The 27,787-nt window shown below is 40.3% G+C and overlaps 2 protein-coding genes across 2 annotated transcripts in view; both read left to right on the top strand.

Moving 5' to 3' along the window:
* On the top strand, positions 1-25,955 carry LOC116743827 (zinc finger protein 677-like). The gene is made up of 4 exons (XM_032612876.1): positions 1-2,652; positions 4,742-4,813; positions 7,802-7,955; positions 24,413-25,955. The coding sequence occupies exons 2-4, from the start codon at positions 4,799-4,801 to the stop codon at positions 25,249-25,251; spliced, it is 1,008 nt and encodes a 335-aa protein (XP_032468767.1). The 5' UTR covers positions 1-2,652; positions 4,742-4,798; the 3' UTR covers positions 25,252-25,955.
* LOC116744054 (zinc finger protein 677-like) overlaps positions 25,263-27,787 on the top strand; it is a 46,423-nt gene continuing 43,898 nt past the window's right edge. Inside the window, exons 1-2 of the mRNA XM_032613340.1 lie at positions 25,263-25,271; positions 25,378-25,675. Of these exons, the coding sequence (XP_032469231.1) occupies positions 25,263-25,271; positions 25,378-25,675 (307 nt within the window). The remainder of the gene's footprint in view (positions 25,272-25,377; positions 25,676-27,787) is intronic.

Genomic DNA, 27,787 nt, shown 5'->3' with positions numbered 1-27,787 from the left:
TAAGCCAATGCTATGTACTCAATTCAAGCCTTAAAGAGGAAGTACAATTTCCAAATAGTTTACATAAATCAAATAAAATGCTGATACTCAAATGTCCTAAAGTTTGTACCAAAAAGAATACTATGGAAAGATCTCACACCTGCGTACAGATGGCAATATTTAAAATAAAATATAGCAAAATAATAGATGACTGAATTTTATGTCTGGAATTCAAGCATGATTCAGTGTTAGGAAATCCGTTAATATAGTACATTGTAGTAGTGGGTATAAAGAGAAATCAGGGGATCTTACTCATAGTTACAAAAACATCTATTTGGAAGAATTGAACTTGTACGTATGTTAACTTAAACTCAACACTGGGAATTGATGCATTTTTTCTAACATGTCAAAATGAAGTGATTATCTTGCTCTTTGGGAAGCATTAGAGTTATTCCACTAAGGTTAGAAAACCACACTAAAAAAAGCATATGATCACCTGTTCATTCATTTCTCATGTGTTGGAGGTTTAGCCAGGGCGATTTAAAATGGCATGAGAATGGGAAAGAAAAATATAAAACTATGTTTGCAGATCATGCAATCATACATCTGGAAACACAAAGGAATTGATAGAAAATCTACAAAAGATAAGTCAGGAAGATCATATAAATATACAAAAACAGTAGCTTTCATAGGTGCAAAAAAGAATCATTTTACAAGTTATAGTGCAAGAAACTTTAATTAGAAAAGCATAACCAGAAATGAAATAAACTAATTGGGAGTAAATCTAACAAACTTTTTAAACCTATGTGAAGAAAACTATAAAACATTCCTGAAATATATGAAAGCGGATATAAACAAATGGAAAATCACATCACATTCCTGGGTAAAAAATTCAGTATTATAACAAGGTCAATTCTCCTTAAGCTAATTTATAAACTTAACCTGTTCCCGATATAGACTCTCAGTTTCTGAAGCTAGCAATGTTATCGAGAAAATCTTACAGAATAAAGAACAAGTAAGAATAGCCACAAAAGAGAAGCAAAAAAGAGTGGCTATCCGTAGGAGACCTGTTTATTCATGACTGGTAGATCAATGAAGTTAAAAATTCAGAAATATGCCAAAGTGCGTAACAAAAGTTAATAAGTAGCAAAACCTACAGTGGAGATACTAGTATTCGGGAAATGGAAATTCCTATCAGAATGACAAGAAATGGTTTTATTTGTCACATCCTATAGTCAGACAAAGGTCAAAGAGTAAAAAATAATTAAAATATGGTTGAATTATTTAATAAGGCTTGATTCTCAAGCACCTGAGTGCAGCCAACTCCTTGCTCACAGTCTCCAAAGGAGTCCCTCATACAATGACACATTTGGGGTTGAAAATTTTCCTCTGATTTTTTTTTCTGTGCTGCCTGTTTTGCGGGATCTGTTCCCCGACCAGAGACTGAAACCCGCCGGGCAGTGAAAGTCCAGAATCCTAACCATTAGGCCACAGGGAAATTCTGATATTTGATGCCTCCAAGTGAATGGGGAACACAAGAAAAAGTTATGCTCTGAAGGGAAGTAAGTATAAAATTGCACATTCCGCACAGGCACAATTTTGCATTTCCTGTCACACTCCAGTTTCCATCACCTACTCTAAAACTCAGGCTGTCGCTTAATTGAAATAAGAAGTTGTAACTGCTCTGCACCTAACCTGGGTCCAGAGGACACCAGACACGTTCAAAGGATCCGAAGCAGAGAAGCAGAGCCTCTCAGGAGAGAAGAGGAACAGACCAGAATCTCCCAGGAGCGGGTCCGAGGGCCAGACCCGGCGTCCGCAGGGCGGCACCACCAGAGACACGGCCTCCACCCTCCGGAGCGTCCGAGATGCGCCCCTAGGCGGCTCCGCCCCCTGGCCCGGTGGTGCGCATGCGCACGCGCAATTACCTAGGGACGCAGAAGCGGATCCTGCGGTCAGACTGGCGCCGGCGGGTGAGTGAGTCGGTTCTTTGGTTCGTAAGTGCGCTATGCGATCTCCGAGCCCCGCTTCTCCATACCTGGGTTTCGAGGGTGTCCCAGCAAATTAAAACCCCTGAAGGCGGTCGTCTCTCTCGCTCTGAGTCCGCCCCTTTCGCCTGTCGCGGCGTCGCCAGAAGACTCGGTTCGGGCCTGGGAGTCTGGGTCCGGTTCCGGTTAAAATCGTTCTGACGCAGGTACCGGCCCCAACTTTTTGCCTTCGGTCCGTAGAGACACTGACCTCCTGCAGCGACGTTTTCCTAGTCTGACTCCCTTTCTCAAACCTTTGTATGACTCCCGGCTCCCCTCCTTCTCCCACCGCCCCCCCGCCCCATTCCGTTTTGTTAAGTCCTCACTCAGGAGGTGGATCGCCCTTGACCTCCCTCCAGGGAGAGCAGAGACGGAATACAAAGGCAGAAGTATATGCAGTTAGTGAGGCATCAGAACGTTTGGGGAGAAAGAACGACAGGGATTGCAACAGAGATTTCAACAGAGCGAGGCCTAACAGTCTGTGAGAGGAAGAATAGAGAGGGAGGGAAACAAAATGATGCGTATGAACAGAGAGGAGGAAACACAGAAATGGACACAAAAGGAGAGGAGAGAAACAGAGGACCCAGGGAGACATATACAGGAAACAAAGCACGTGGTGGTGGAGAAAGCGGGAACCCAAACCCAGGTGAGTATTGAGTTGATTAAATATGGAATATTAAGTTGTGAAATACTAAGTGGTGTCTCTAAGCTAATCTATTTAACATTTTTTGACATGTTTAAATTATGCAGAAGAGAATGACGGTTGCAAAAGCAGGTGTTTGAGGCGTCTGCATTTTCTAATCATTGCTTCAGATGATAACTCCATTTGCAAGCCCCGTTCTTCCAGAGGGTGGATTCTTAGGTCAGACAGTTCAGGGTCATTCTCTTCCCTTCTAAGAAATGGGGGGAAGTATTTGTGCCACCCACCACACAGTGCTTTTGTACTGTTGCCTTACTATGGCTCATGTCAATCTTTTTAAGATTTGATATATCCTCACACTTGTTTTAACTTTGATCTCAGAAGCGATTGGGTATGTTTTAAATGTCCAAATTATTTTCACTCTAAATTTCATTGTTCAGATTATGAGGTTTATACGCTTTCTACTGTATCCTGTATTGGAACTATTCTTTGATGTCTGTTAAATAACTTCACTATGCATGTGGTAAGGGTGTTGATCGTCTTTTAACACTCAAAACCTAGTTTAACCAGTTAGTTTAGTACTCAGTAGCTTCTTTCTTCCCTTAGGTGATCTGCTCAATTAGTGAGCGCTGAGTTTAAGTGTCCAACTAAGTAGATTATCCCCCCAAGTCCCCTTTGTCCTTTCTGTGCAGATGTTAACTGATGGGCTGGATTTGTTACTGACCTGGGTTCTTGGACTCTAATCAGTAGAAATCGATAACAGGCCAGACGAAGAATTCAGGCAAAGCTTTACTGGGACTCGTGCTGCAGCACAAGTGAGCGAGAACAAGAAACAGGTGCCCTTGCTCGCCCCCTGATGGGGGGTGGTGGTTTTGCTCTCAGCACCTCAGAAGTGGCGGTTGGGTTTTGGCCTTTTTGTTTCTTATTGTTTATAAGCTGTTTGCCCAAGCTGTGCATGTGTGCAGTTATTTTTAGTGCCTTATGGCTTCTTTGTATTCTGTGTTCAGGACACATCTGTCCAGGTGCAGGCACTGTAGTCAGGGGCCCCAGGTTCCAGCCTTTTCTAGATTGATGTGAAACTTTGTTCCCACAGAACCCATGTGTGCATGATGAAGAGATTGTTAGGGCTCATGTCCACGGGTGACCCTCTTTCTTGTTTTTCTGGAGGAATAACTATTTGTAATTTCATATTTTTTGACTATAATGTTTTCTGGAAAAGAGGAATTAAACGTTTGAATTTGATTAAACCATGAAAGAGAAGCTTCTCTTGCTCAGGAATAGGAAAGGTAATCTGGAATTAGGACATTCAAACCCTTTCTACCTAAACCTATCCAGGCTGCCACTTCTACCGAGTTCTGCTCACCTAACTCAGATTTCTTCAGGGTAACCTGGTAAAATTACTCCCCCTCCGAGCCTCAGTGTACCCACCTGTGCCATGGAGAAGATAGAGGAGAGCAGTTTGCCTGGTTATAATTGAAATTTTAAACATAGTCCAGTCCTCCAGCAATTAGGGAAAATGCTTAAAAAAGAGGCCAGGGGCATAGGCCCAGAGATGGAGGCATACCTTTTTCTCAGCTTGTCTGTAGCAGGAGTAAATCATAAGTTTGATTGCATCATCTCTTGGCATTAAATCTTTTATGGTTTTCCATCACCCTCGGGACAGATGGTTCAATATCGCTCCAGCAGGGAGCTCTGGAGCTGGGGTGGCCCCTCCAGAGTTGCTCCCAGTTAACAAAAGGGGCAAGCTTCCACATCCTGTGTCAACCAGTCACTGGATGCTGGCTGCCTCCGGAAGAGAGCAGAAGCTGGAGGAGGCACTTTCCTTTGGATTAGTGCCAAATGGACAAAGGACGGAGCAGTTGCATCCAAGTGGGCCTTTTGGCAGCAGGGGGGGCTTCCTGAAGAAGTGGGTGACAAGCTCACTAATTGATCTTCGTGTAGGAGTTTATTGTCCCTGTATCCCTCGTGTTAACAGTTGGCAGCAAAGGACTGTCTTTCCCCCACGTTAAGGTTCTCCTTCTGGTAGCTTTGTGGCAGATGCCAGAAGTGGGGTATGTTGGTCGTAAGCATTAAACAGCATATTTCGCTCCCACAGAATCATCTTACCTGAAGAATCTAACAAGAAATTCAGAGGAGGAGGAAAGAAGAAGGAATGGAGCTCTCACAGGTAAAAGTCATATTCTTTGTTGATTTGTTCTCTCCTTCCTAAAATGACACAGTTTGGGCTTTAATCTTCTCTGTCTCTGAAATGTCCGATTTACTCACACACAGGGCCTTCCCTCAGTCTCCTCACCTCCCTGCAGATTCCATGTCACTGTGACCCAGTGACGGGGAACTTGGGCAGAGCCCCCTTTCAGGTGGTCATCCGTGAAAGGTTTTATACTCTGGCATGGATCGGAGATGGGGAGTCGGCTCTGTGGTGTCAGTGACGTAGGGCGTGAGGATTGTTTAGTGCACCCTTCTGGGTGCCCCTTCATCTCCACGTAACCCAGGATGAAAGCGACTACATGTGTAAGTGATGTACTACAGTGCACGGATACCTGAGGAGGTCTGGGAAGGAAGACTGATATGGGGAAACGTGCTTTGTCGGATTTTATAAGTGCCTTTGAAATAAAAGGAGTGAATCAGTGTGTTTCTGGCTCTAAAATAAGAACACTTTAAAATAGAATGGGAAGTTTCGAAACAGACGTAAGGAATGGGTAGGGTGTCATCTAACAATAGGGTTCTTTAAATTATTTACAAAACATTCATCTCACAGAGCCTGTAGTGTTCACATAGGGACTCTCATGCAGCAGGTGTTTTAGATAAAAATGGTTATAATTTAGCCAAGACATAAGAGCAGAACTTTCTGTCATCATAAAGGCTGGAGGCGAATTATAATTTTACTAGTTCTCGTTCAGTGTTATTTTTTTTGTATTAAACATCTCATGTATATATTTTCATGGTTCAGCTACACACAGTGATGCAGTTTAGAGACTAAGAAGTAAAATATCCCCTTCCCTGTCGCATCTTAAACTGTCACTTACTGTCTCCATCAGAAATCACTGTTAATCCCCACTGCAAATCTTACAGAAATGCATTTATATATGGTAATGTGATTTTAGAAAGTACTCCTTAATAAAATTTTGTTATGGTATTTTATTCTACACATTTATTTTATTTATTTATTTTTTAAAAACATCTTTGTTAAAAAAAAAACATCTTTGTTGGGGTATAATTGTTTTACAATGGTGTGTTAGTTTCTGCTTTATTATTCTGCACATTTAAATGTTTACATATCATATATCTTAGACTTGTTTTCGTGTTAATACACTTAGAGTGGACTTTTTTTGTATCCTCATGGAGCGTTTTCTTAATGAAGACACATTGGTCCTGTACAATTTTTACTGTGATAAAATAAAAGGTCATAGTGGCTGCTTCTGAGCATGCCGACTTTACTACAGATTTCTAAGAATTTCTCCAGAATCGGAAGCTTGAGCATGATTACTGGGTTAATGATGGTGTTCATAAGGAAGCACAGATACTACAGTTACTAAGCAGAATTTTAAATCAACTGTCTTAAATGTACTAAGAGACTTAAGGGAAACCATGGAGAACGAACTAAAGGAAAGTAGGAGAACATTGTGTCAAGAAACAGAAAACATCAATAAAGAGATAGAGTTAGAAATTCTAGAGCTGAAAAGTACCCAAACTGAAATTTGTCAACAGCAGATTCTAGAGCTCAAAAGTACCAACAGCAGATTGACAATCAGAATAAACAGTTAGTGAACTTGGGGCTTCCCTGGTGGCGCAGTGGTTAAGAATCCACCTGCCAGTGCAGGAGACACAGGTTTGAGTCCTGGTCTGGGAAGAGCCCACATACTGTGGAGCAGCTAAGCCCATGTGCCACAACTACTGAAGCCTGTGCGCCACAACTGCTGAAGCCCGCGGGCCTAGAGCCGGTGCTCCGCAGCAAGAGAAGCCACCGCAATGAGAAGCCTGTGCACCGCAACCAAGAGTAGCCCCCGCTCTCCACAACTAGAGAAAGCCTGCACACAGCAACAAAGACCCAATGCAGCCGAAAATAAATAAATTAAAAAAAAACAACTAGTGAACTTGAACATAGGTTAATTGGACTTATCCACTGTAAACAGAAGAAAGGTGAACTCCTTTACCTCCTATACCTCAAGAACACCTGTACCTCAAGAACCGAAATACAAAGAATCTAATTATAAAATAGACAGAGGACTTTAATAGACCTTTCTTCATAGAAGATATAGAAGTAGTCAACAAGCAAATGAAAAGATGTTCAACGAAATTTGTAAAATGCAAAATCAAAACCACCATGAGATATCATCTTACACATGATAGGATGCCTATAATAAAACAGAAAAGAACAAGTTTTGGTAAAGATGTAGAGAAGTTAGAATCCTGATACATTGCTGGTAAAATGTTGTAGCCACTGTGGAAAACAAAACCATGTGACCTAGTGATCCCACTCCTAGATAAATACCAAAAAGAATTGAGAACACGTATTCAACACATACTTCTATGTGAAACTTCCAGCAGCACTATTAATATTAGAGAAAAGGTGGTTATAACCCAAATGTCCATCAAAGGATGAGTGAATAATCTGTGGTTTACTCATACATTGGAATATTACTCGGCCTTGAAAAGGAAAGCAGTACTGATACCTAACTATAGCATGGCTGAGCCAAAAAAATTATTCACAGTGAAAGAAACCAGACAAAAGGTCACATTTTATACCATTACAGTTACATGGAAATATCCCAAACAGGTACATCCATTGAGACATTGCATTACTGGTGTCCAGGGACTGAGGCAAATGGGGGAGAAAGAAGCAACTGCTTAATGGGTAAAGGATTTCCTTTGGGGATGATTGAAATATTTTTGAACAAGAAAGATGATGTTTGTTCAACATTATAAATGTACTAAGTGCCACTGAATGGTACTTTAAAAATGGCTGACTTTATGTTATATGCGTTTCACCTTGGTTACATAAAGAGAAGCGTAACTTGCTCAAAATTATCTTACATGGATCAGTCAGAACATTCACCCCAGACAAGTCAATCCTTACGCGTGTCTGTTTCTGTAAGTTTGTGTCAAACTCAGAAATCTCTCCTTGTCCACTTGGTGAAATGTGCTTTCCTTTCAGGGACTGTTTACGTCCAAGGATGTGGCCATCGAATTCTCTCAGGAGGAGTGGGAATGCCTGGACCCTGCTCAGAGGGCCTTGTACAGGGACGTGATGCTGGAGACCTACAGGAACCTGCTCTCCCTGAGCGAGGATAACTTCTCTCTGAAAGTTGGTAACTATGGGAGCACCTAACATGCTTTTGGATATATTTCCAGAAGTGGTATTGCTGGGTGATATAGTAGTTCTATTTTTAGTTTTTTGAGGAACCTCCATACTGTTTTCCACAGTGGCTGTACCAATTTACATTCCCACCAACATCATAGGAGGGTTCCCTTTTCTCCACATCCTCACCAGCATTTGTTATTTGTGTTCTTTTTGATGATAGCCATTCTGACAGATGTGAGGTGATATCTCATTGTGTTTTTGCTTTGCATTTCCCTGGTGGTTAGCCATGTTGAGCATCTTTTCATGTGCTCATCGGCCATCTTCACTTCCTCTTTGGAAAAATGTCTACTCAGTTCTTATGCTCATTTTTTAATTGAGTTTTATGTTTTTCTGATGTTAAGTTGTATAAGCTGTTTATATATGTTAGATATTATCCCTTATTGGTCATATAACTTGCAAATATTTTGTCCCATTTAGTAGGTTGTCTTTTCATTTTGTTTATGGTTTCCTTTGGTATGCAAAAGCTTTTAAGTTTAATTAGGTCCCTTTGGTTATTTTTGCTTTTATTTCCATTACTTTAGGAGACAGATCCAAAAAAATACTGCTGCAGTTTTTCAAAGAGTGTTCTGCCTATGTTTTCCTCTAGGACTTTTATGGTTTATGGTTTTATATTTAGGTCTTTAATCCATTGTGTGTTTATTTTTGTATATGGTATTAGAGAATGTCCTAATTTCTTTATTTTACATATAGCTGTTCAGTTTGACCACCATTTATTGAAGAGACTGTCTTTTCTCCATTGTATATTCTTCCCTCCTTTGTCATAGTTTAATTGACCATAAGTGCGTGGGTTTATTTATGGGCTCTCTATCTTGTTCCATTGATTGGTGTGTCTGTTTTTTTGTCAGTGCCATACTGTTTTGATGATCTTATAGTATAGTGTGAAGTCAGGGAGCACAATTCCTCCATCACTGTCCTTTCTGAAAATTGTTTTGGCTATTTGGGGTCTTTTGTGTTTCCATAGAAATGTAAAAAATTTTTGTTCTAGTTCTGTGACAAATGCCATTTGTGCGTTGAATCTGTAGATTGTTTTTGGTAGTATGGTCATTTTAAAAATGATTCTTAATATTGATTCTTCCAACCCAAAAACATGGTATATCTTTCCATATGTTTGTGTCATCTTCAGTTTCTTTCATCTGTGTCTTATGGTTTTTGGAATGCAGGTGTTTTACTTCCTTAGGTATGTTTCTTCCTAAATATTTATCTATTTATTTTTGATGTGATGGTAAATGGGATTGTTTCCTTAGTTTCTTTTTCTGATACTTTGTTGTTAGTGTATAGAAATGGAACAGATTTCTGTATTATTTCTGTATCCTACAACTTTACCAAATTCATTGATGAGCTCTAGTAGTTTTCTGGTGGCATCTTTAGGATTTTCTATATGTAGTATCATGTCATCTGCAAAGCTTGAGAGTTTTACTTCTTTCTTTCCAATTTCTATTCCTTTTATTTCTTTTTCTTCTCTGATTGCTGTGGCTAGGACTTCCAAAAGTATGCTGAATAAAAGTGGCAAGAGTGGGCATCCTTGTATTGCTCCTGATCTTAGATGAAATTCTTTCAGCTTTTCACCATTGAGTATGATGCTAGTTGTGGGTTTGTTATATATGGCCTTTATTATGTTGAGGTATGTTCCCTCTGTGTCTGTTTTTTTGAGAGTTTTTATCATAAATGGATGTTGAATTGTATCAAAAGGTTTTCTAGCATCTGTTGAGATGATCATAAGGTTTTTATTCTTCAGTTTGTTAATTTGTATATCACATTGATTGATTTGCAGATATTGAGAAATCTTCGCATCCCTGTGATAAATTTCACTTGATTGTGGTGTATGATCCTTTTAATGTATCGCTGGATTCAGTTTGCTATTATTTTCTTGAGCATTTTGGCATGTATGGTCATCAGTGATATTGGCCTGTAATTTTCTTTTTTCGTGATATCTTTTTCTGGTTGGTGTGAGGGTGATGCTGGCCTCATAGAATGAGTTTGCAAGGGTTTCTTCCTCTGCAATGTTTTGGAATCGTTTCTGAAGGATAGATGTTAACTTTTCTCTAAATGTTTTGTAGAATTCACCTGTGAAGCCATCTAATTCTGGACTTTTGTTCTTTGGGAGTTTTTTGTTTTCAATAGAAGTATAGTTGATTTATGAAGTTGTTCTTAATTTCAGGCGTACAGCAGTGGGATTCAGTTATACATATATATATATATATATATATATATATATATATATATAATCTTTTTCAGATTCTTTTCTCTTATAGGTTATTATAAAATATTGAGTATAGTTCTTTTTGCTGTACAGTAGGTCCTTGTTGGTTATCTGTTTTATATAGAGTAGTGTGTACATGTTAATCCCAAACTCCTAATTTATCTCTCCCCTATCCCCTTTCCCCATTGGTAACCATAAGTTTGTTTTCTATGTCTGTAGGTCTATTTCTGTTTTGTAAATAAGTTCGTTCTTACCATTTTTTTAAATTTTTAGATTCCACATATAAGCAATATCATATGATAGTTATCTCTGTCTTACTTCACTTAGTGTGATAATTCTACGTCCATCCATGTTGCTACAGATGGCATTATTTTGTTCCCTTTTATTGCTGCATCATGTTCAATTGTGTATATGCACCACATCTTCTTTATCCATTCATCTGGTGATGGACGTTTAGGTAGCTTCCATGTCTTGGCTATTGTATATAGTGCTACAGTGAACATTGGGGTGCATGTATCTTTTCTAACTTTGGGAGTTTTTAAATTACTGATTCAGTTTCATTACCGGTAACTGGACTGTTCATATTTTCTATTTCTTCCTGGTTCAGTCTTGGGAGATTTTATCTAAGAATTAGTCCATTTCTTCTAGGTTGTCCATTTCATTGGCATATAGTTGTCTGTAGTAGTCTCTTACGATTCTTTGTATGTCTGTGGTGTCATTTGTAACTTCTCCTTTTTCATTTCTGATTTTATTGATTTGTGCCCTCTCTCTTTTTTTCTTTGTGAGTCTGGTTAAAGGTTTATCAATTTTGTCTATGTTTTCAAAGAACTAGCTTTTAGTTTCATTGATCTTTTCTATTTTTTTTTTAGTGTCTGTTTCATTTATTTCTTCAAATACATTTTCAATCCCCTTTTCTCTTTTCCTTCTGGGATCCCTATTATGCAGATATTGGCATGCTTTATATTATCCCATAGGTCTCATATATTGCTTTCATTTTTTTTTCATTTGTCTTTCTGCTCTGCTGGTTGGATGATTTCCATTATTCTATCATCCAGGTCACTTATTCGTTCTTCTGCATTACTCATTTTGCTCTTTATTGCCTTTACCTCAGCTTTCATCTTGGCAAATGAATATTCTAATGTTACTTGGTTCCCCTGTATAGTTTCTAGTTACACTTTACAGTAATCTGCATTTGTGTCGATAGCCTTTCTTAATTCCTTTCGTATTTTTATTATCTTCTTTTTGAATTTGGAGCCTGTTCCACTGGAGAGGTTGGTTTCACTGTTCTTTCAGGGGAATTCTGTTGATCTTGGAATTGGGAGTGGTTCCTCTGATTCTTCATTTTACCTATATTTCTCTCACCCTATGATTGAAGGAGATAAGTTATCTATTACTACCATGATCTTGGAGGGCCGTTTTTCTGTGAGAGCATCCTTGTGTAGCCTGCACGAGTGTGATGTTTTTGGTGCAAGGGCTGATTTCAGTGTGCATGCCTGCCACGTCCTTCTTCAGTGTGTGCTGTTTATTATCCCCGTGATAGGTGGTGTGACTGGTGCTGTGGGGACCAGAGCCTGCACTGGATGTTGAGCAGGACCTCCTCTTTGCTCTGTATTTGCCTCAGCCCTCTTGGGGGCAGGATGCTCCCCAGTTGTTGGAGTAGAAGCTCCCGTATCTGTCTCTGAGCTTCAGGGTGAGGTAGGCCAGGCTGGAGTACTGCTGCTGGGAGAGGAGCCGCTGAGTATTCCTCCGCAGGAGCTGTCCACTGACGAGTATGCTCTGTGGTGCTGCCTGTCACCCGTTGTTCGGGTTCACAGAGTACACTCTTGTTGGCATTTCCCTCGGCCCCACCTCAGCCGTGTGAATGCCAGCAGGTGGCCCTGGTGACCTTCAGGCTCTGTGTTCATAAAGTCGCCAGCGAAGATCTGTAAGTGCAGATCCACTAAAGTCATGTGCCAGTACCACAGTAGTCGCCCTTCTGGACCCAGTGCGGGAGGTGCAGAAGTAGCCTAGACCTCAGCCCTGCCTCTCCATGCACGCACCCGCAAAGCCCAAAGCTGCTAACACTGGACCTGTTCCAGCCATGGGAGCACCCGTAACGCTCTTGGGTGTCCTGCAGACTCTGAGATTACAAAACTGGTGGGGCTGCAGCTGCAGAGTAAATCTGCAGATCGCATAGTTGCAGAGAGTGGGCTCAGATTTCAGTCCTGTTTCCTAAATCGCATGGCCCCTGGGGATCGGCTCTGATTTCAGCCTTGCCTCTGCACATGGGTAACACGCTGGTGCTTCTGTGCTCCGAGAGCTCATAGAGGTGGAGTTGCACCTGCTGTGAGCTTGCCAAGAGTTAGGCTGCTATGGCAGGGGCACTTCCCCTCCCCTTCATATACCCGTTAACAATGGCACTTCTGTGGCAGGCCCTGGTTCCGTCTGTATACACCCCCAGTTGCGGCACGTACCACACTTCAGTCCCTTCAGTCTGTCTCCGTGCAGCCAACTGCAGTCCACTCCCTGGGTCTGCCTTCTGAAGCTCAAGTTTCAGCACCCAGTCAGCTTGTGCACCAGCAGACATGCATCTTGGCCTGGGGAATGCAGTGAGGTGGCATGGTTCGTCAGTGCTGGCTTTGTTCTGCCTGCCACGGGCTGGTTGGTGCACACCCCTCTGAGCCTCTGAAGCTCTCTGTCTGTCCCAGCTGATATCCCAGTCAGTCAAGGGGTTCCCAGGGTGAGGGAACATTTCCTCTTTCACATCTCCCTCCCAGGGTTGCAGGTGCTGTTCCGATTCCTTCTTTTCTTTTTTTCTTTCTTTTCATCCCACCTGGTTTACATGGTGATCTTTCTTGCAATTTTTTTGTTTTTTTGGCCAGTATGTGCAGCATGCGGGATCTTAGTTCCCTGACCAGGGCTAGAACCCGTGCCCCCTGCAGTAGGAGGGCAGAGTCTTAACCACTGGACTGCCAGGGAAGTCCCTTGTTTGCAATTTTGGTTGTCTGAGATCTTCTGCCAGCATTCATTAGCTATTCTGTGAGACTTGTTCCACATGTTGATGTGTTTGTGGTAGGAGGTGAGCTCCACGTCCTTCTATTCCATCATCTTGGTTCCTTCTCTTTTCTCTTGTTTTTTTTAGTCTCCATCTTATTTATTTCTGCTCTGATTTTTATTATTTCTTTTCTTCTACTAAGTTTTGTTTTTGTTTCTTTTTCTTTCTCTAGTTACTTTAGGTATAAGTTTAGGTTCTTTGAGATTTTTCTTCTTTCCTGGGGTAAGCTTGTATTGCTATAAACTTCCCTCTTGGAACTGCTTTTACTGTGTCCCATAGGTTTTGGATCATCGTGTTTTTGTTCTCATTTCCCTCTAGGTATTTTTTATTTCCTCTTTGATTTCTTCAGTGATCCATTGGTTGTTCAGTAGCATATTGTTTAGCCTCCATGTCTGCGTTGTTTGCAGTTTTTTTCATTGCAGTTGATTTCTAGTCTGTGTTGTGGTTAGAAAAGATGCTTAATATGAAGTCAGTCTCTTTGAATTTACCAAGTCTTGTTTTTTGGACTGGCTTGGGATCTATCCATGGGAAATGTTACATGCATACTTAAAAAGAGTGTCTATTCTGCTGCTTTTGGATGGAGTGCTCTTTCTATATCAGTTAAGTCCATTTAGTCTAACACGTTATTTAAGGCCTGTGCTTCCTGATTGATTTTCTGTCTGCATGATCTGTCCATTGATATAAATGGGGTGTTAAAGTCCTCTACTATTGTTACTGTCGATTTCTTCTTTTATGTCTGTTAATATTTGCCTTACATATTTAGGTACTCCTATGTTGGGTGCATATGTAATTGTTATATCTTCTAGGATTGATCCCTTGATCATTATGTCATGTCCTTTTTTGTCTCTTTTAACAGTTTTTATTTTAAAGTCTATTTTGTCTGATATAAGTATTGGGATTCTGGCTTTCTTTTGATTTCCATTTGTATGGAATACCTTTTTCCATCCCCTCGCTTTCAGTCTCTGTGTTTCTCTAGATCTAAAGTGAGTCTCTTGTGGGTAGCGTATATACAGGTCTTGTTTTTGTATCCATTCATGCACTTTATCTCTTTTAGTTGGAGCATTTATTCCATTTACATTTGAGGTAATTATCAACATGTATATTCTTATTGCTGTTTTATTAATTATTTTGGATTTGTCTTTGTAGGCCATTTTTTCCCTTTCTTCTGTTCTCCTGCAATTTGATGACTATCTTTAGTGTTATATTTGGATTCCTTTTTCTTTTTTGTGTGTATTATCTATTATAGATTTTTGGTTTGCAATGACCATGAGGTTTTTGTGTAGCAGTCTCCATGTACGTGATTGTTTTAAGTTGCTGATCTCTTAATTTCAAATGCATTTTAACAACCCTGCATTTATACTCTACTCCTCATGATTACTGTTTTCGATACCATATATATATATTTTAAATTTATTTATTTTTATTTATTTACTTTTGGCTGCATTGGATCTTCGTTGCTGTCCGTGGGCTTTCTCTAGTTGCAGTGAGGGGGGGCTACTCTTCACTGCAGTGTGCGGGCTTCTCATTGTGGTGGCTTCTTTTGTTGCAGAGCACAGGCTCTAGGCGCATGGGCTTCAGTACTTGTGGCATGCAGGTTCATTAGTTGTGGCTCACGGGCTCTAGAGTGCAGGCTCAGTAGTTGTGGTGCACGGGCTTAGTTGCTCCACGGTATGTGGGATCTTCCCAGACCAGGGCTTGAACCTGTGTCCCCTGCATCTCCAGGTGTATTCTTAGCCACTGCGCCACCAGGGAAGTCCCTGATAGCATATTTTACATCTAATTGTTTTTTTGTGTATCCCTTAACTGCTTATTTTGGATATAGCTGATTTTACTACTTTTTGTCTTTTTGCCTCCGTGCTAGCTTTGTGTGTGGATGATTTCCTACATTTACTGTATGTTTGCCTTTACTGGTGAGCTTTTTCATTTCATAATTTTCTTGTTTCTAGTTTTGGTCGATGCTGACGTTTTAAAAGTCTATTGTTATTTGTTTTGTTCAAGCCACTGATGCTTTCGTCTTGTAAATTTCATTGTTATAAATGACCTTCATTTTCTTTATTCAATCATTAGTTCCATATTTTTACGATATTCTTTTTTAAAATAATTTATTTATTTTATGTATTTTGTTTTTGGCTGTGTTGGGTCTTCATTGCTGCACGCGGGCTTTTCTCTGGTTGTGGCGAGCGGGCACTACTCTTCGTTGCAGTGCACTACTCTTCGTTGTGGTGCATGGGCTTCTCGTCGCAGTGGCTTTCTTGTTGTGGACCATGGGCTCTAGGCGCATGCTTTAATAGTTGGCACACAGGCTCTGTAGTTGTGGCTTATAGGCTCTAGAGTGCAGGCTCAGTAGCTGTGGCACACGGGCTTAGTTGCTCCATGGCATGTGGGATCTTCCCAGACTGGGGCTCGAACTCATGTCCCCTGCATTGGCAGGTAGATTCTTAATCACTGTGCCACCAGGGAAGCTCTATGGTATTCTTAGTGTTGTTTGTTTTATACCTACAATTTGGGGTTGTGGACTCATGAATAAATATCTTTTTTAATATTTTACAGGATTTCTTTCTTGAGAGTGTTTATGACTTAACATTTCTTTCCCCAAAAGCTGTATAACCTCTAGAAATTTTTGAAAAACTAGTCTGAGTTATTCCTCTTACTCTGTTTCATATTAGTTAGTACCTGCTATGAACACATACACCTTCTTTTAATAGACTGTTTTTTTTAAGGAGTTTTAAGTTCACGGAAAAATTGAATGGAAGTTATAGAGCGTTTCTGTGCATTTTCTACCCCAGACATGCAGGCCCTCCCCAGTGATCAATACCCGACTCGAGAGTGGTATGTTTGTTATCACTGATGAACCTGCACTGACACAAATTAACATGTCAAAGTCCATATTTATGTTAGAGTTCACTCTTGCTGTTGTATATTCTATAGGTTTAGACATATACTGACATGTTTGTAGCATAATAGTACCATAAAAGGTAATTTCATTATTTAAAAATACTCTGCTCTACCTATTCATCTCTCCCTCCTTCCCAAAGTGCAGTTGCTTGGTTATGTGGTAGTTTTCTGTTTAATCTTTTGAGAAACCCCCAGACTGTTTTCCAAAGCAGCTGCACCATTTGACGTTTCCACCAGGAGTGAGTGTATGAATTTTTCAGTTTCTCCACATCTTCACCAACACTTGTTATTGTCTCTTTGATTACAGCCGTTTAAGGGGTGTGGAGCGATATCTCATTCTGGTTTTGATTTGCATTTCCCTATTGAATAATTATGTTAAACATCTGTTTTTTGTGTGTTTATTGGATATTTTTCTATATTCTTTGGAGAAATATCTGCTCAGATCCTTTGTCCATTTTTAAATTGGGCTATTTGTCTTTCTATTGAGTGTAAAAAGTTCTTTATATCTTCTAAATATAAGTGCCTTGTCAGATACATATACATATATATATATGGTTGGCAAGTATTTTTTATATTCTGTGTGTTTCCTGTTCACTTTTAGGGTGCAGAGGTTTAAAGGCTGCAGGAGATATTATTTATTTAGATTTTTTTTTGTATACTAGGTTTCTGTAGTATCCACAGTTAACAGTCCCAAAATGGATTTTCATGACTGGGAGGCCTTCAGGTTAGCCATATGAATTCCTGAGTCTTAACTTTCTGGGAAGAAACGTGCTTAGGCCCACTTACGAGTGCTTTCGTTTCAACTAATATCAACCTTACCTGCAGCCTCTGAGAACTGTGTTTGCAGAAATAATCATGTTGGTCACAACACCCACGCTGCTCTCCTTAGATCCCGCCATGGCTACTCTCTACTGGCCACATTCATCTTGGCTTTACATTTCCTGTTTACAAAAGTAATTTTCAACATATAATACCTATTTTGACCAAGATAAAAATGTTTCACTCCCAGAAACCTTGGTCTAGGGGGCACAGTGTCACCTCATTTGACAGGAAAGCCACCTTCCATTGACTTAATCCTTTGGGAAGATGATAGTGTCTTAGTTGATCCTTTTCCTAATATCTGTCTAATAAAGTGGAGCTAAAGTGTATTTGTTTCTTTTTTGTCCATCCTGGCTTGTTACCAGGATGCATTTAGTAGGAAAATTCATGATGTGGATAATGCCAAAAAGTGAAAATTCAAAAATTAGATGTAGTTTGCTTTAAATACAGCACTGGTTATTGATATCTGCAATTAGCTTTTCTGTAAAAAACAAACAAAAATGCATCATTTATTATAAATACGTTTTTTGAATTCCTAGGGTATAGAAAATAGAAAGCAGCACATTAACAACTTTTTAAAAACTGTTTGATCCCCTTTGTCCATTTTTCCCAACCTCCCCACCCCACGCCTTAGTTAACTACAAATCTGTTCTGTGTCTTTAGGTTTTTGGTTTTTTTTTTAAGATTACACATGTAAGAGAAATCTTAAGGTATTTGTCTTTCTGCATGTCACTTCAGGTAGCATAATGCCCTTCGTGTTGTCACACATGGCAAGATTTCATTCTTTTTTTTTTTTTTTTTTTGCGGTACGCGGTCCTCTCACTGTTGTGGCCTCTCCCATTGCGGAGCACAGGCTCCGGACGCGCAGGCTCAGCGGCCATGGCTCACGGGCCCAGCCGCTCCGCGGCATGTGGGATCTTCCCGGACCGGGGCACGAACCCGTGTCCCCTGCATCGGCAGGTGGACTCTCAACCACTGCGCCACCAGGGAAGCCCAAGATTTCATTCTTTTTAATGGCTGAATAATATTACATTGTGTATAGATACACATCTCACAGTTTCTTTATCCATCTATTTTTTTACGGACACTTAGGTTGTTTACTCATCTGTTGTAAATAATGCTGCAGTGGGACTTCCTGGTGGTCCAGTGGTTAAGACTCAGTGCTCTCAATGCAGGTGACCTGGGTTCAATCCCTGGTCAGGGAACTAGATCCCGCATGCTGCAACTAAAGGAGCCCGCATGTTCACAACGAAAGATCCCACATGCCACAACGAAGGTCCCGCGTGCTGCAACTAAGACCCGGCGTAGCCAAATAAATATTTTTTAAAAACTGCTGCAGTGGGGCTTCCCTGGTGGCGCAGTAGTTGAGAGTCCGCCTGCCGATGCAGGGGACGCGGGCTTGTGCCCCGGTCCGGGAAGATCCCACATGCCGCGGAGCGGCTGGGCCCGTGAGCCATGGCCATTGAGCCTGCGCGTCCGGAGCCTGTGCTCCGCAACGGGAGAGGCCACAACAGTGAGAGGCCCGTGTACCGCAAAAAAAAAAAAAAAAAAAAATGCTGCAATGAACCGGGAGATGCATATATCTTTTTAAGATAGTGTTTTCATTTTCTTCATGTAAATACCCAGAAGTGGAATTGCTGGATATTATGTTAGTTCTGTTTTATTTATTTGAGGAACATCTGTATTGTTTTCCATGGTGTCTGCACCGATTTACATTCCCACTAACGGAGCACAAGGGTTCCCTTTTCTCCACATCCTTGCCAGCGCTTGTTATTTCTTATCTTTTTTTTTTTTTTTAAATAAAAGTCATTCTAAGAATTGTGAGGTGATATCTCATTGTGGTTTTAATTTTCATTCCCCTGATGATGAATGAAGTTCAGCGTCTTTTCATGTATTTGTTGGCCATCTGTATGATTTCTTTGGAAGAAAGTCTGTTTGGATCTTCTGCTTAATTTTTAATCAGAATTTTTGTTGTTTTTGTTGTTGAGTTGTGAGTTCTTTATACATTTTAGATATTAAGTCCCTTATCAAATATATGATTCGCAAATATTTTCTCCCAACCTTTAGGTTGCCTTTGCATTTTGTTGATAGATTCCATTGCTGTCCACAAACTTCTTAGATTGATGTAGACCTACTTGTTTATTTTTGTTTCTTTTGCTTTTACTTTTGATTTCAGATTCAAAAAATCATTGACAAGATATCAAGGAGCTTTCTTTGTTTTCTTCTAGAAGTTTTTTTTTTCAGGTATTACACTCAAGTATTTATTTCTGTTTTGAGTTAACTTATGCATATAGTGTAAGATAGTGGTCCAGTTTCATTCTTTTGTATGTGCCTTTCAGTTTTCTCAATACTAATTATTGATGACACTGTCCTTTCCCTCTTGCATATTCTTGGCTCCTTTGTTGTGAATTTATTGATTGCATATGCGTGGGTTTATTTCTGGGCTTTCTATTCTCTTCCATTGACTTATGTGTCTGTTTGTTTTGTTTGTTTGTTTGTTTTGCGGTACGCGGGCCTCCCACCGCTGTGGCCTCTCCCGTCGCGGAGCACAGGCTCCGGACGCGCAGGCCCAGCAGCCATGGCTCACAGGACCAGCCGCTACGCAGCACGTGGGATCCTCCCGGACCGGGGCACGAACCCGCATCCCCCACATGGGCAGGTGGACTCCCAACCACTGCACCACCAGGGAAGCCCCTGTGTGTCTGTTTTAAGGCCAATAGCATGCTGTTTTAATTATGATACTTTGTAACATCATTTGAAATCAGGGAATGGGACGCCTTCACCTTTTTTATTCTTTCTGAAGATTGCTTTGGCTATTCGGTGTCTTTTTGGTTCCATACAAAGTTTAGGATTATTCGTTCTATTTCATGTGCATGTTTTTGCACGCAGAGTTTTTGGCTCATTTATGTAACTTCCAGGTTGTGTGATTGCTGGATCATATTTAAGATTATGTTAGTTTTGTAAGAAACCACAGACTCTTCCAAAGTGGCTCTACCATTTGGCATTTTCATCAGTAATGAATGAAAGTTTTTGCTGCTCCACGTCATTTCTAATGTTTGGTGTTCTCCATATTTTGGATTTTGGCCATTGTCATAGGTGTTTCATGGTATCACATTTGTTTTAACACATCTTTTCCTCAATTAAATCTATGGCGTTTTATAAATAGAGAATTTTTCATATCTTCAGAACATACTTTTAAAATTTAGTTATTGTCTTAGCCACAGAGATAACATTCAATTGACTTGCCATAGTTTTCTACAAGTAAGTTTTTAAAAAATATTTATTTATTTATTGGGCTGCACTGGGGCTTACTTGCAGCATGCTGGATCTTCATTGCTATGTGCAAGATCTCCGTTGCAGCATGTTGGATCTTTTTACTTGTGGCATGCAGGCTCCTAGCTGCAGCATGGGTGGATCTAGCCCCTGACCTGGGATCGAACCTGGGCCCCCTGCACTGGGAGCACAGAGTCTTAACCACTGGATCACCAGGGAAGTCCCTATAAGTAAGTTTTGATTTCTATTTTAATTTCAATGTTTTGGGATTTTTGCTGCAAATAATTTATTCTAATAATTATTCTCCCTGTCTAGATTCTTCTTGCACATCATGGTATACTAATATTTAAATATCTCATTTTATTTAAGGAAGTAGGTAATTTTTTTACACTCCATGGTTTCCTCATTATTATCGCTTCTAACACTTATTGTTTCCTAGAAATTTTTTTACATTCTTCGTACTACATATTTCTATGAAGCCTCTTTTTACCAGTCGTCTTTACAGTTTTATCAAAAGTCACCTGGTCCTTGTTGATATACATCCTATTATTGTCCTGTTCTTCAGGCTGTTAATAGGCTGCTTATGTTGTCAACCACATCTCTGCACATAGAACTCTGCCATGGGTCAACATGGCACTCGCAGAATTGTTTCTATGCTTAAACCCTGCTGTGAACAACACTTGTCCATACAAATCATTCTGTGCTCTGGGTCATTTAGTAATGCTCCTTCAGGGTACCGTTTTCTGTTGCTGTTTCTGAAGTCAGAATTCATTACTTTTGGGGACTTCCTCGGTGGTGCAGTAGTTAAGAATCCGCCTGCCAATGCAGGGGACATGGGTTCGATCCCTGGTCTGGGAAGATCCCACATGAGGCAGAGCAACTAAGCCCGTGCACCACAACTACTGAGCCTGCGCTCTAGAGCCCACGAGCCACAACTACTGAGCCCGTGTGCCACAACTACTGAAGCCCACACGCCTAGAGCCCGTGCTCTGCAACAAGAGAAGCCACCACAATGAGAAGCCCACACACTGCAATGAAGAGTAGCCCCCGCTTGCCGCAGCTAGAGAAAGCCCGCATGCAGCAACCAAGACCCAACACAGCCAAAAATAAATAAATAAATCTATTTTTTAAAAAATTCATTACTTTTGGAGAAGTACATGTTATTTTCTATTGATTCATTATAAGAGTAAGTATTATCTATAGTAATAAATACAGTAAGAGCACTTCTCATCTGATGTCTCTTAGATATTTGGGATTATAATGTTAAAAGATCCAAAGATGTGATTTCAAATACTTTAAACAATTCCAGCAAAAGAGATTCTATTACTTTTATTAAAAAAAATCTTTTTAAGAAATTCTATTACTTTGTTATATCTATAACAAAGATATTTGCACTGAAAATTCATGCTAAAATTGATATTCTATTTTAAAAATATATAATGCAGTTCACAAGTTATTTTTACCAAATATAATCACATCCACAGAGTTTAAACGTTGGCAAAACCCTCCTGTTAGCTTTGTTTCCACCAGTCAACCTCTGTCGCCCCTGCCAAGAGATCATCATCCAGCAACCATGATCATCCTCCATTGCTGTACCCTTGAGAGGGTTTATTGCATCCACATGTGTTCACACAGAGTGAATTCATTCATTCTCCAGGTTTTGCTTTTAGGTCCCGCAAAGAACATTCTTGTACATATCTTCCAGAACAAATAATATATGCCTAGGAATGGAATTTGTGGGATACTCAGCTTGATCATGTTTAGAGCAAATATTGGAATAGATGTAAACCTACAGCCTTCCCATAACAGCACTCTGTGTCTTCCTAATATCTTCCACATTTCCTTCATACCAACAATAGAGTCTCCATAGAATGAGTCATGTTTATGCTTCTTGCTACAGTGGTTCTTCTTTTCCCGAGGTGAGGCTTTCATCTGCTGCAGTACAGTCCTCTTTCCATAGATTTGCAAGCACAAGCAGTGCTCCCACGTTGCCCACTACTTCACTCTTGCTTTGTTAAATCCCAGTCCTGGCCTTCCCTCAGATTTTTGTGGATCTAAGTGAACTCTATTGGTACTTCTTAGTACTGTGTCCATATTTAGCACTTGGGCTCCCCAGTTCCCATAAGACCCCACCCCTCCCCATACCCCACACACTGCATAAGCAAGGACCCCTACTTGCACACAGTACAGTTTGCTCAGATCAGCGACTCGGTCTGGTCACTGTGTACATCAACACGTGCTGGACGTGACTCCTATCATTATCTGGGAATGGTAGGACAGTCACAGTATAAGTGACACAACTCACTGCCCTTATCTTCCTAGAAACATTTCTAAGAAACTAGTATTTCCTGGGACCTCTTAAAGTCTGTACTGCCTGGATGGGCGGTGCTGCTTAATACATATGAACCTGTCAGTGTTATTCTGCACATCCAGGTTCAAACTTTGGCCTTTGAATTTCCTTTCTGAGTTAGGGATAGATGTGTAAGCATTTTGGGTCCTTTATTTTTATTTATTTAGGCTGCATTGGGTCTTAGTTTTGGCATGTGGGATCTTTGTTGCAGGATGTAGGCTCTTAGTTGTGGCACGCAGACTTCTCACTTGCGGCCTGCAGACTCTTAGTTGCAGCATGCGGGATCTCAGTTGCAGCATGTGCACTTCTCAGTTGTGGCATGCGTGCGGGATCTGGTTCCTCAACTGGGGATCGAACCTGGGTCCCCTCCATTGGGAGCATGACGTCTTACCCACTGGACCACCAGGGAAGTCTCAGCGTCCTTTATTTATTTATTTATTTATTTTAAGGCCATGTCATGTGGCATGCAGGATTTTAGTTCCCTGACCAGGGATCGAACGCATGCCCCCTGCATTGGGAGCATGGAGCCTTAACCCCTGGACTGTCAGGGAAGTCCCAGGCCCTTTATTTTTCTATGAAAATGTGTGATAATTTAGCTCAAGAATAATTAATTAATGCTGTTATGGGGTTTGAAATATTGCATGGCATATAGTAAGGGCTGTAAAGTTACCTTTATTAATAACATATGTCATTTTCTTGGTCATATTTATTATGAGATTGACCTTGGCTTACATTATATTTTCGCTGTTGTCTTTTTGTAATTTTTTTCCATATGAATGTTCTCTCTGACTTTAGATAACAAATTTTCAAAGCATGGATTATATACTATATATACATATATTTTTGCCATATAACTATAATTAAGTGATAGTAGGTAGTTGAACTATGTACTGGCTGTTATAGAACTGCAGGCTTGACATCATGATTGAGATTTCAGACAGTTTTCCCTAATTCTTAAATTTCATACCTATGTGTGTTGACCTGAAGCTGTTATTTCAAAATTCAGTGCTTATCAAGATATTTAAAAATTTTTCCTATCGTATGTTCCTTCTGGAATGAAAATTCTTTTTTTTTTTTTTTGTCTTGGTGCTTACTCAAATCTTTTAGAATTCCAGAGACTATTATTTTGTTTTTTTTTTGTGGCATGCGGGCCTCCCACTGCTGTGGCCTCTCCCGTTGCGGAGCACAGGCTCTGGACGCGCAGGCTCAGCGGCCATGGCTCACGGGCCCAGCCGCTCCGCGGCATGTAGGATCTTCCCGGACCGGGGCACGATCCCGTGTCCCCTGCATCGGCAGGCGGACTCTCAACCACTGCGCCACCAGGGAAGCCCCAGAGACTGTTATTTTGTATAACGGTGGTTACTTACTAACTTACCTGCTAGATTTATCATGGTTCACAAAAATGTTTTATCAAGTATTGTTTTGATGTACAGATTCGTAAAAATATTTTTTCTTGCATTATATTCATGTTATTAAACATTATTATAAATTTAAGGATTAGGGAAGACAGTCTCAAATCTCCATTTTGATTTTATGCTTCCAGTTCTATAAGCCAGTACGTATCAATAGATAAGCTTTCTAATTATGGAGGATCATTTAATTATCCAGTTATCTGGCAAAAAGTGTGTGTAGTACATTGTGTGTGCGCTTGAAATTTAATTATCTAAGATCAGAGAAAAGATTAATATGGGAAAATGTATAAAAAGAAAACTAAAAAAAACGATATCACAGTAGTGTTTGAAGACCATGCTTGAAGAATTTCTGTGTTCATTGTATTATTTTTTGTGTAATTATCTAATTCAACATAAAATATTTTCCAACTCTATATAATAGGAAGCCTTTCTGCTGGATTTGCAATCAAGGAGTTATCACCAAGAGAGGACATTTCTAAAGGAGAACTATGTCATCTAGTGACATTAGAAAGAAGTAAAAGTCACGGCATCAAGGATTTTGACCTCGAGGAAGTCTGTGCAGGTGTGCAGGAATGTGAGAGTGAGTGGGGCTGTGATGCAAGAGATGACAAAGAAGTACTTTTGACCCATAACAAAAATCTCACTCACGGAGAAGATCAAGATAATAAGTCCTTAATTAATTTTCCTCAGAGTGTTTCTGTACGAAGTAATGCACGTGAATACTTCACGCACGACAAGCCATCCATAAGAAGTTTGTTAACAACGAAAAATAACGTCAGCCTTGCTGGAAACAGAGATCTCAGGTGTTTGGAAAGCAGACCTGGAGTGAGGCTGCAGGCCCAGGCGGCTCAGCTGCGGAGATGTGCCGCTGAGGAGAAAGCGTATGCGTGCGGTCAAGGTGAGAAGCCAGTCAGCAGTGGTTCCTCAGTTTCACCACTTCACAGAGTTCCTCCTAGTGTGGAAAACACGTCGTCACCTGCGCAGCACAGGAGAACACACACTCGAGAAAAACCTTACAGCTGTAATGACTGTGGGAAGGCTTTTAGCAAAAGCTCAAACCTCAGGAATCACAGGAGGATTCATTCTGGACAGAAACCTTACAGATGTAATGTGTGTGGCAAAGCCTTTAACCACCAGTCACACCTCACAACACATCAGAGAGTGCATACAGGAGAGAAACCTTACAAATGTCCTGAGTGTGGCAAAGCCTGTGCCGAGCATTCAAGCTTTAACAGGCACAAGAGAATCCATACCAGATAGAAATCGTACAGATGTCTCAAGTATGGCAAAGCGTTTACAGTGCGCTCATATCTTACTCAACATGAGACAGTCCATACTAGAGAGGAGCCACACAGATGTAATGAGTGTGGCAAGCATTTTACGCAGCGTTCAAACCTTTTGGCACACCAGAGGATTCATACAGGAGCAAAACCTTTTAAATGTAATAAATGTGATAAGGCTTTTATTGAACGGTCACAACCTTGGGGTCATGAGAGAACTCACACTGGAGAGCAGCTTTACAAATGTGATGAGTGTGGCAAAGCCCTTACAAGACATTCATATCTTACTCAACATAAAACAATCCACACTGGAGAAAAACCTTACAAATGTAATGAGTGTGGCAAAGCTTATACTCAATTTGCAAGCCTCACCAGGCATCTCAAAATACATACTGAAAACGAACGTAAGCCTCACACATGTGGCAATGCTATTATTCAAAACTCAAAAGTTTAGGGATCATCCGATTTCATAGTAGAAAGAAACTTTAAAAATAAAACGATTCAGACAAAATTTATGCGTGTATTCAAGCCTTACTCAACATATGGGACTCTATCAGGGAGAAAGAACACATACAGATGGCCAGCAGGCGCATGAAAAGATGCTCAGAATCACTAATCATCAGGGAAGTGCAAATCAAAAGCTCAGTGAGGGCTTCCCTGGTGGCGCAGTGGTTGAGAGTCCGCCTGCCGATGTAAGGGACACGGGTTCGTGTCCCGGTCCGGGAGGATCTCACATGCCGCGGAGTGGCTGGGCCCGTGAGCCATGGCCGCTGAGCCTGCGTGTCCGGAGCCTGTGCTCCGCAACGGGAGAGGCCACAACAGTGAGAGGCCCGTGTACCGCAAAAAAAAAAAGCTCAACGAGATATCACCTCACACCTGTTTCCGATGGCTGTCATCAGAGACAATAACAAGCATTGGCAATGGTGTGGAGGAAAGGGAACCCTGTGCACTGTTGCTGGGATTGTAAATTGGTGCAACATTTATGGAAAACAGTATAGAAGCTCCTCAGAAATTAAAAAAAAAAAAAAAACAACAACGAAAACTAACCTGTTTTATGAGCCAAGTATTGCCCTTCTGGCTTTTTGCTGGAAGAAGCGGAAAACACTAATTTGAGAAGATACAGGCACTTGAATATTCATTGTAGCATTATTTCCAGTAGCCAAGACATGGAAGCAACCTAAGTGTCCATCAATAGATGAATGCTTAGAGGAGATACAGCGTGTGTGACACACACACACACACACACACACACAGGAATATTACTCAGCCATAAAGAAATCCAGCCATTCGCAACAACATGGATGGATCTAGAGGATATTATGCTAAGTGAAATGTTAGACATAGAAAGACAAATATTGCGTTATCTACTTATATGTGGAATCTAAGAAAAAAAAACAAAAGAGAATGAAGACAGATTCACAGATACGAAGGACAAATGTGTGGTTGTTGCCAGAAGGAAGGGCGGTGGGGCGGTGGGTAAAATAGGTGAAGCGGATTAAGATGTACAAACCTCTGGGTATTTAGATAAGTCATGGGGACGTAATATCCAACGTTAGGAACATGTTAAAAAATATTGCAGTAACTGAGGACAGATGGCTACACATATCGTTGTTATCATTTCATAAAGTAAACGTTACCTCGTGTGTAGTACAGCCAAAACGAACAATGTTATAATCAATTTCAATAAAAAGAGAGAAACCGTATAAAACTAATGTACGTGATCTTTAATATTTACTCAATTGAATTTTTGTTACAAACACTAAACCTGCAGACATCAATAGGATAGGGACTGTTACAAAAACTCTATACACACATGCTTGACAACATACATGAAATGGTAAAAGCGGAACTGACCACAAATCACCCGTGTGAAACAGATCATTTGAATAAATACTTTGAATTACAGAGTGAATGTGTATTTTTGTCTGTATAGGAATTACTGCGATGTGAAATACAAGACTCTCGTTGGTTAGAATGAGCCATTTCATTCACACACCCTACAGAACAGCATTTCTGTTTCTGTTCACCATTGTGCTCAGATGCAGAGACTCATAAGGACAAGACCTGGGGTTTGAGGCTTGGAGGACTATGGCATGTGTTACTTTAGGTCACTAACCATTGCTTTAAAAAGAGCAATGTTTAAAAAAATTTTTTTTAATAAATTGCATTGTTCTTTATTTTTTGCTTAGGCATTTTATTTATTTGCCTTTTTAAAACCATCTTTCCCTCATCCCAGTTTTATAATTGTCATATATTAACTTTAAACTGTACAGCAGAATGGTTTTACATATGTTGTGAAATGATTGCCGAAACAAGTTTACTTAGCGTCCATCATCTCATATCGGTACGATGAAAAGAGAAAAGAAACAAATTTTTTTTTTCCTTTTTTTTTCCTTTTAAGGAGAACTGTATTGTTTAAAATACTTTATTCCACACTCATGTGGAATTCATGTGTGATGAATTACATTCAAATACCTTTGAGAAAAACTTGTTTACATCATAATATACCTAAATCA

This window comes from Phocoena sinus, chromosome 19 (genome assembly GCF_008692025.1).
Source record: "Phocoena sinus isolate mPhoSin1 chromosome 19, mPhoSin1.pri, whole genome shotgun sequence".
NCBI lineage: Eukaryota > Metazoa > Chordata > Mammalia > Artiodactyla > Phocoenidae > Phocoena > Phocoena sinus.
This window is presented reverse-complemented; position numbering and strand designations above follow the sequence as displayed.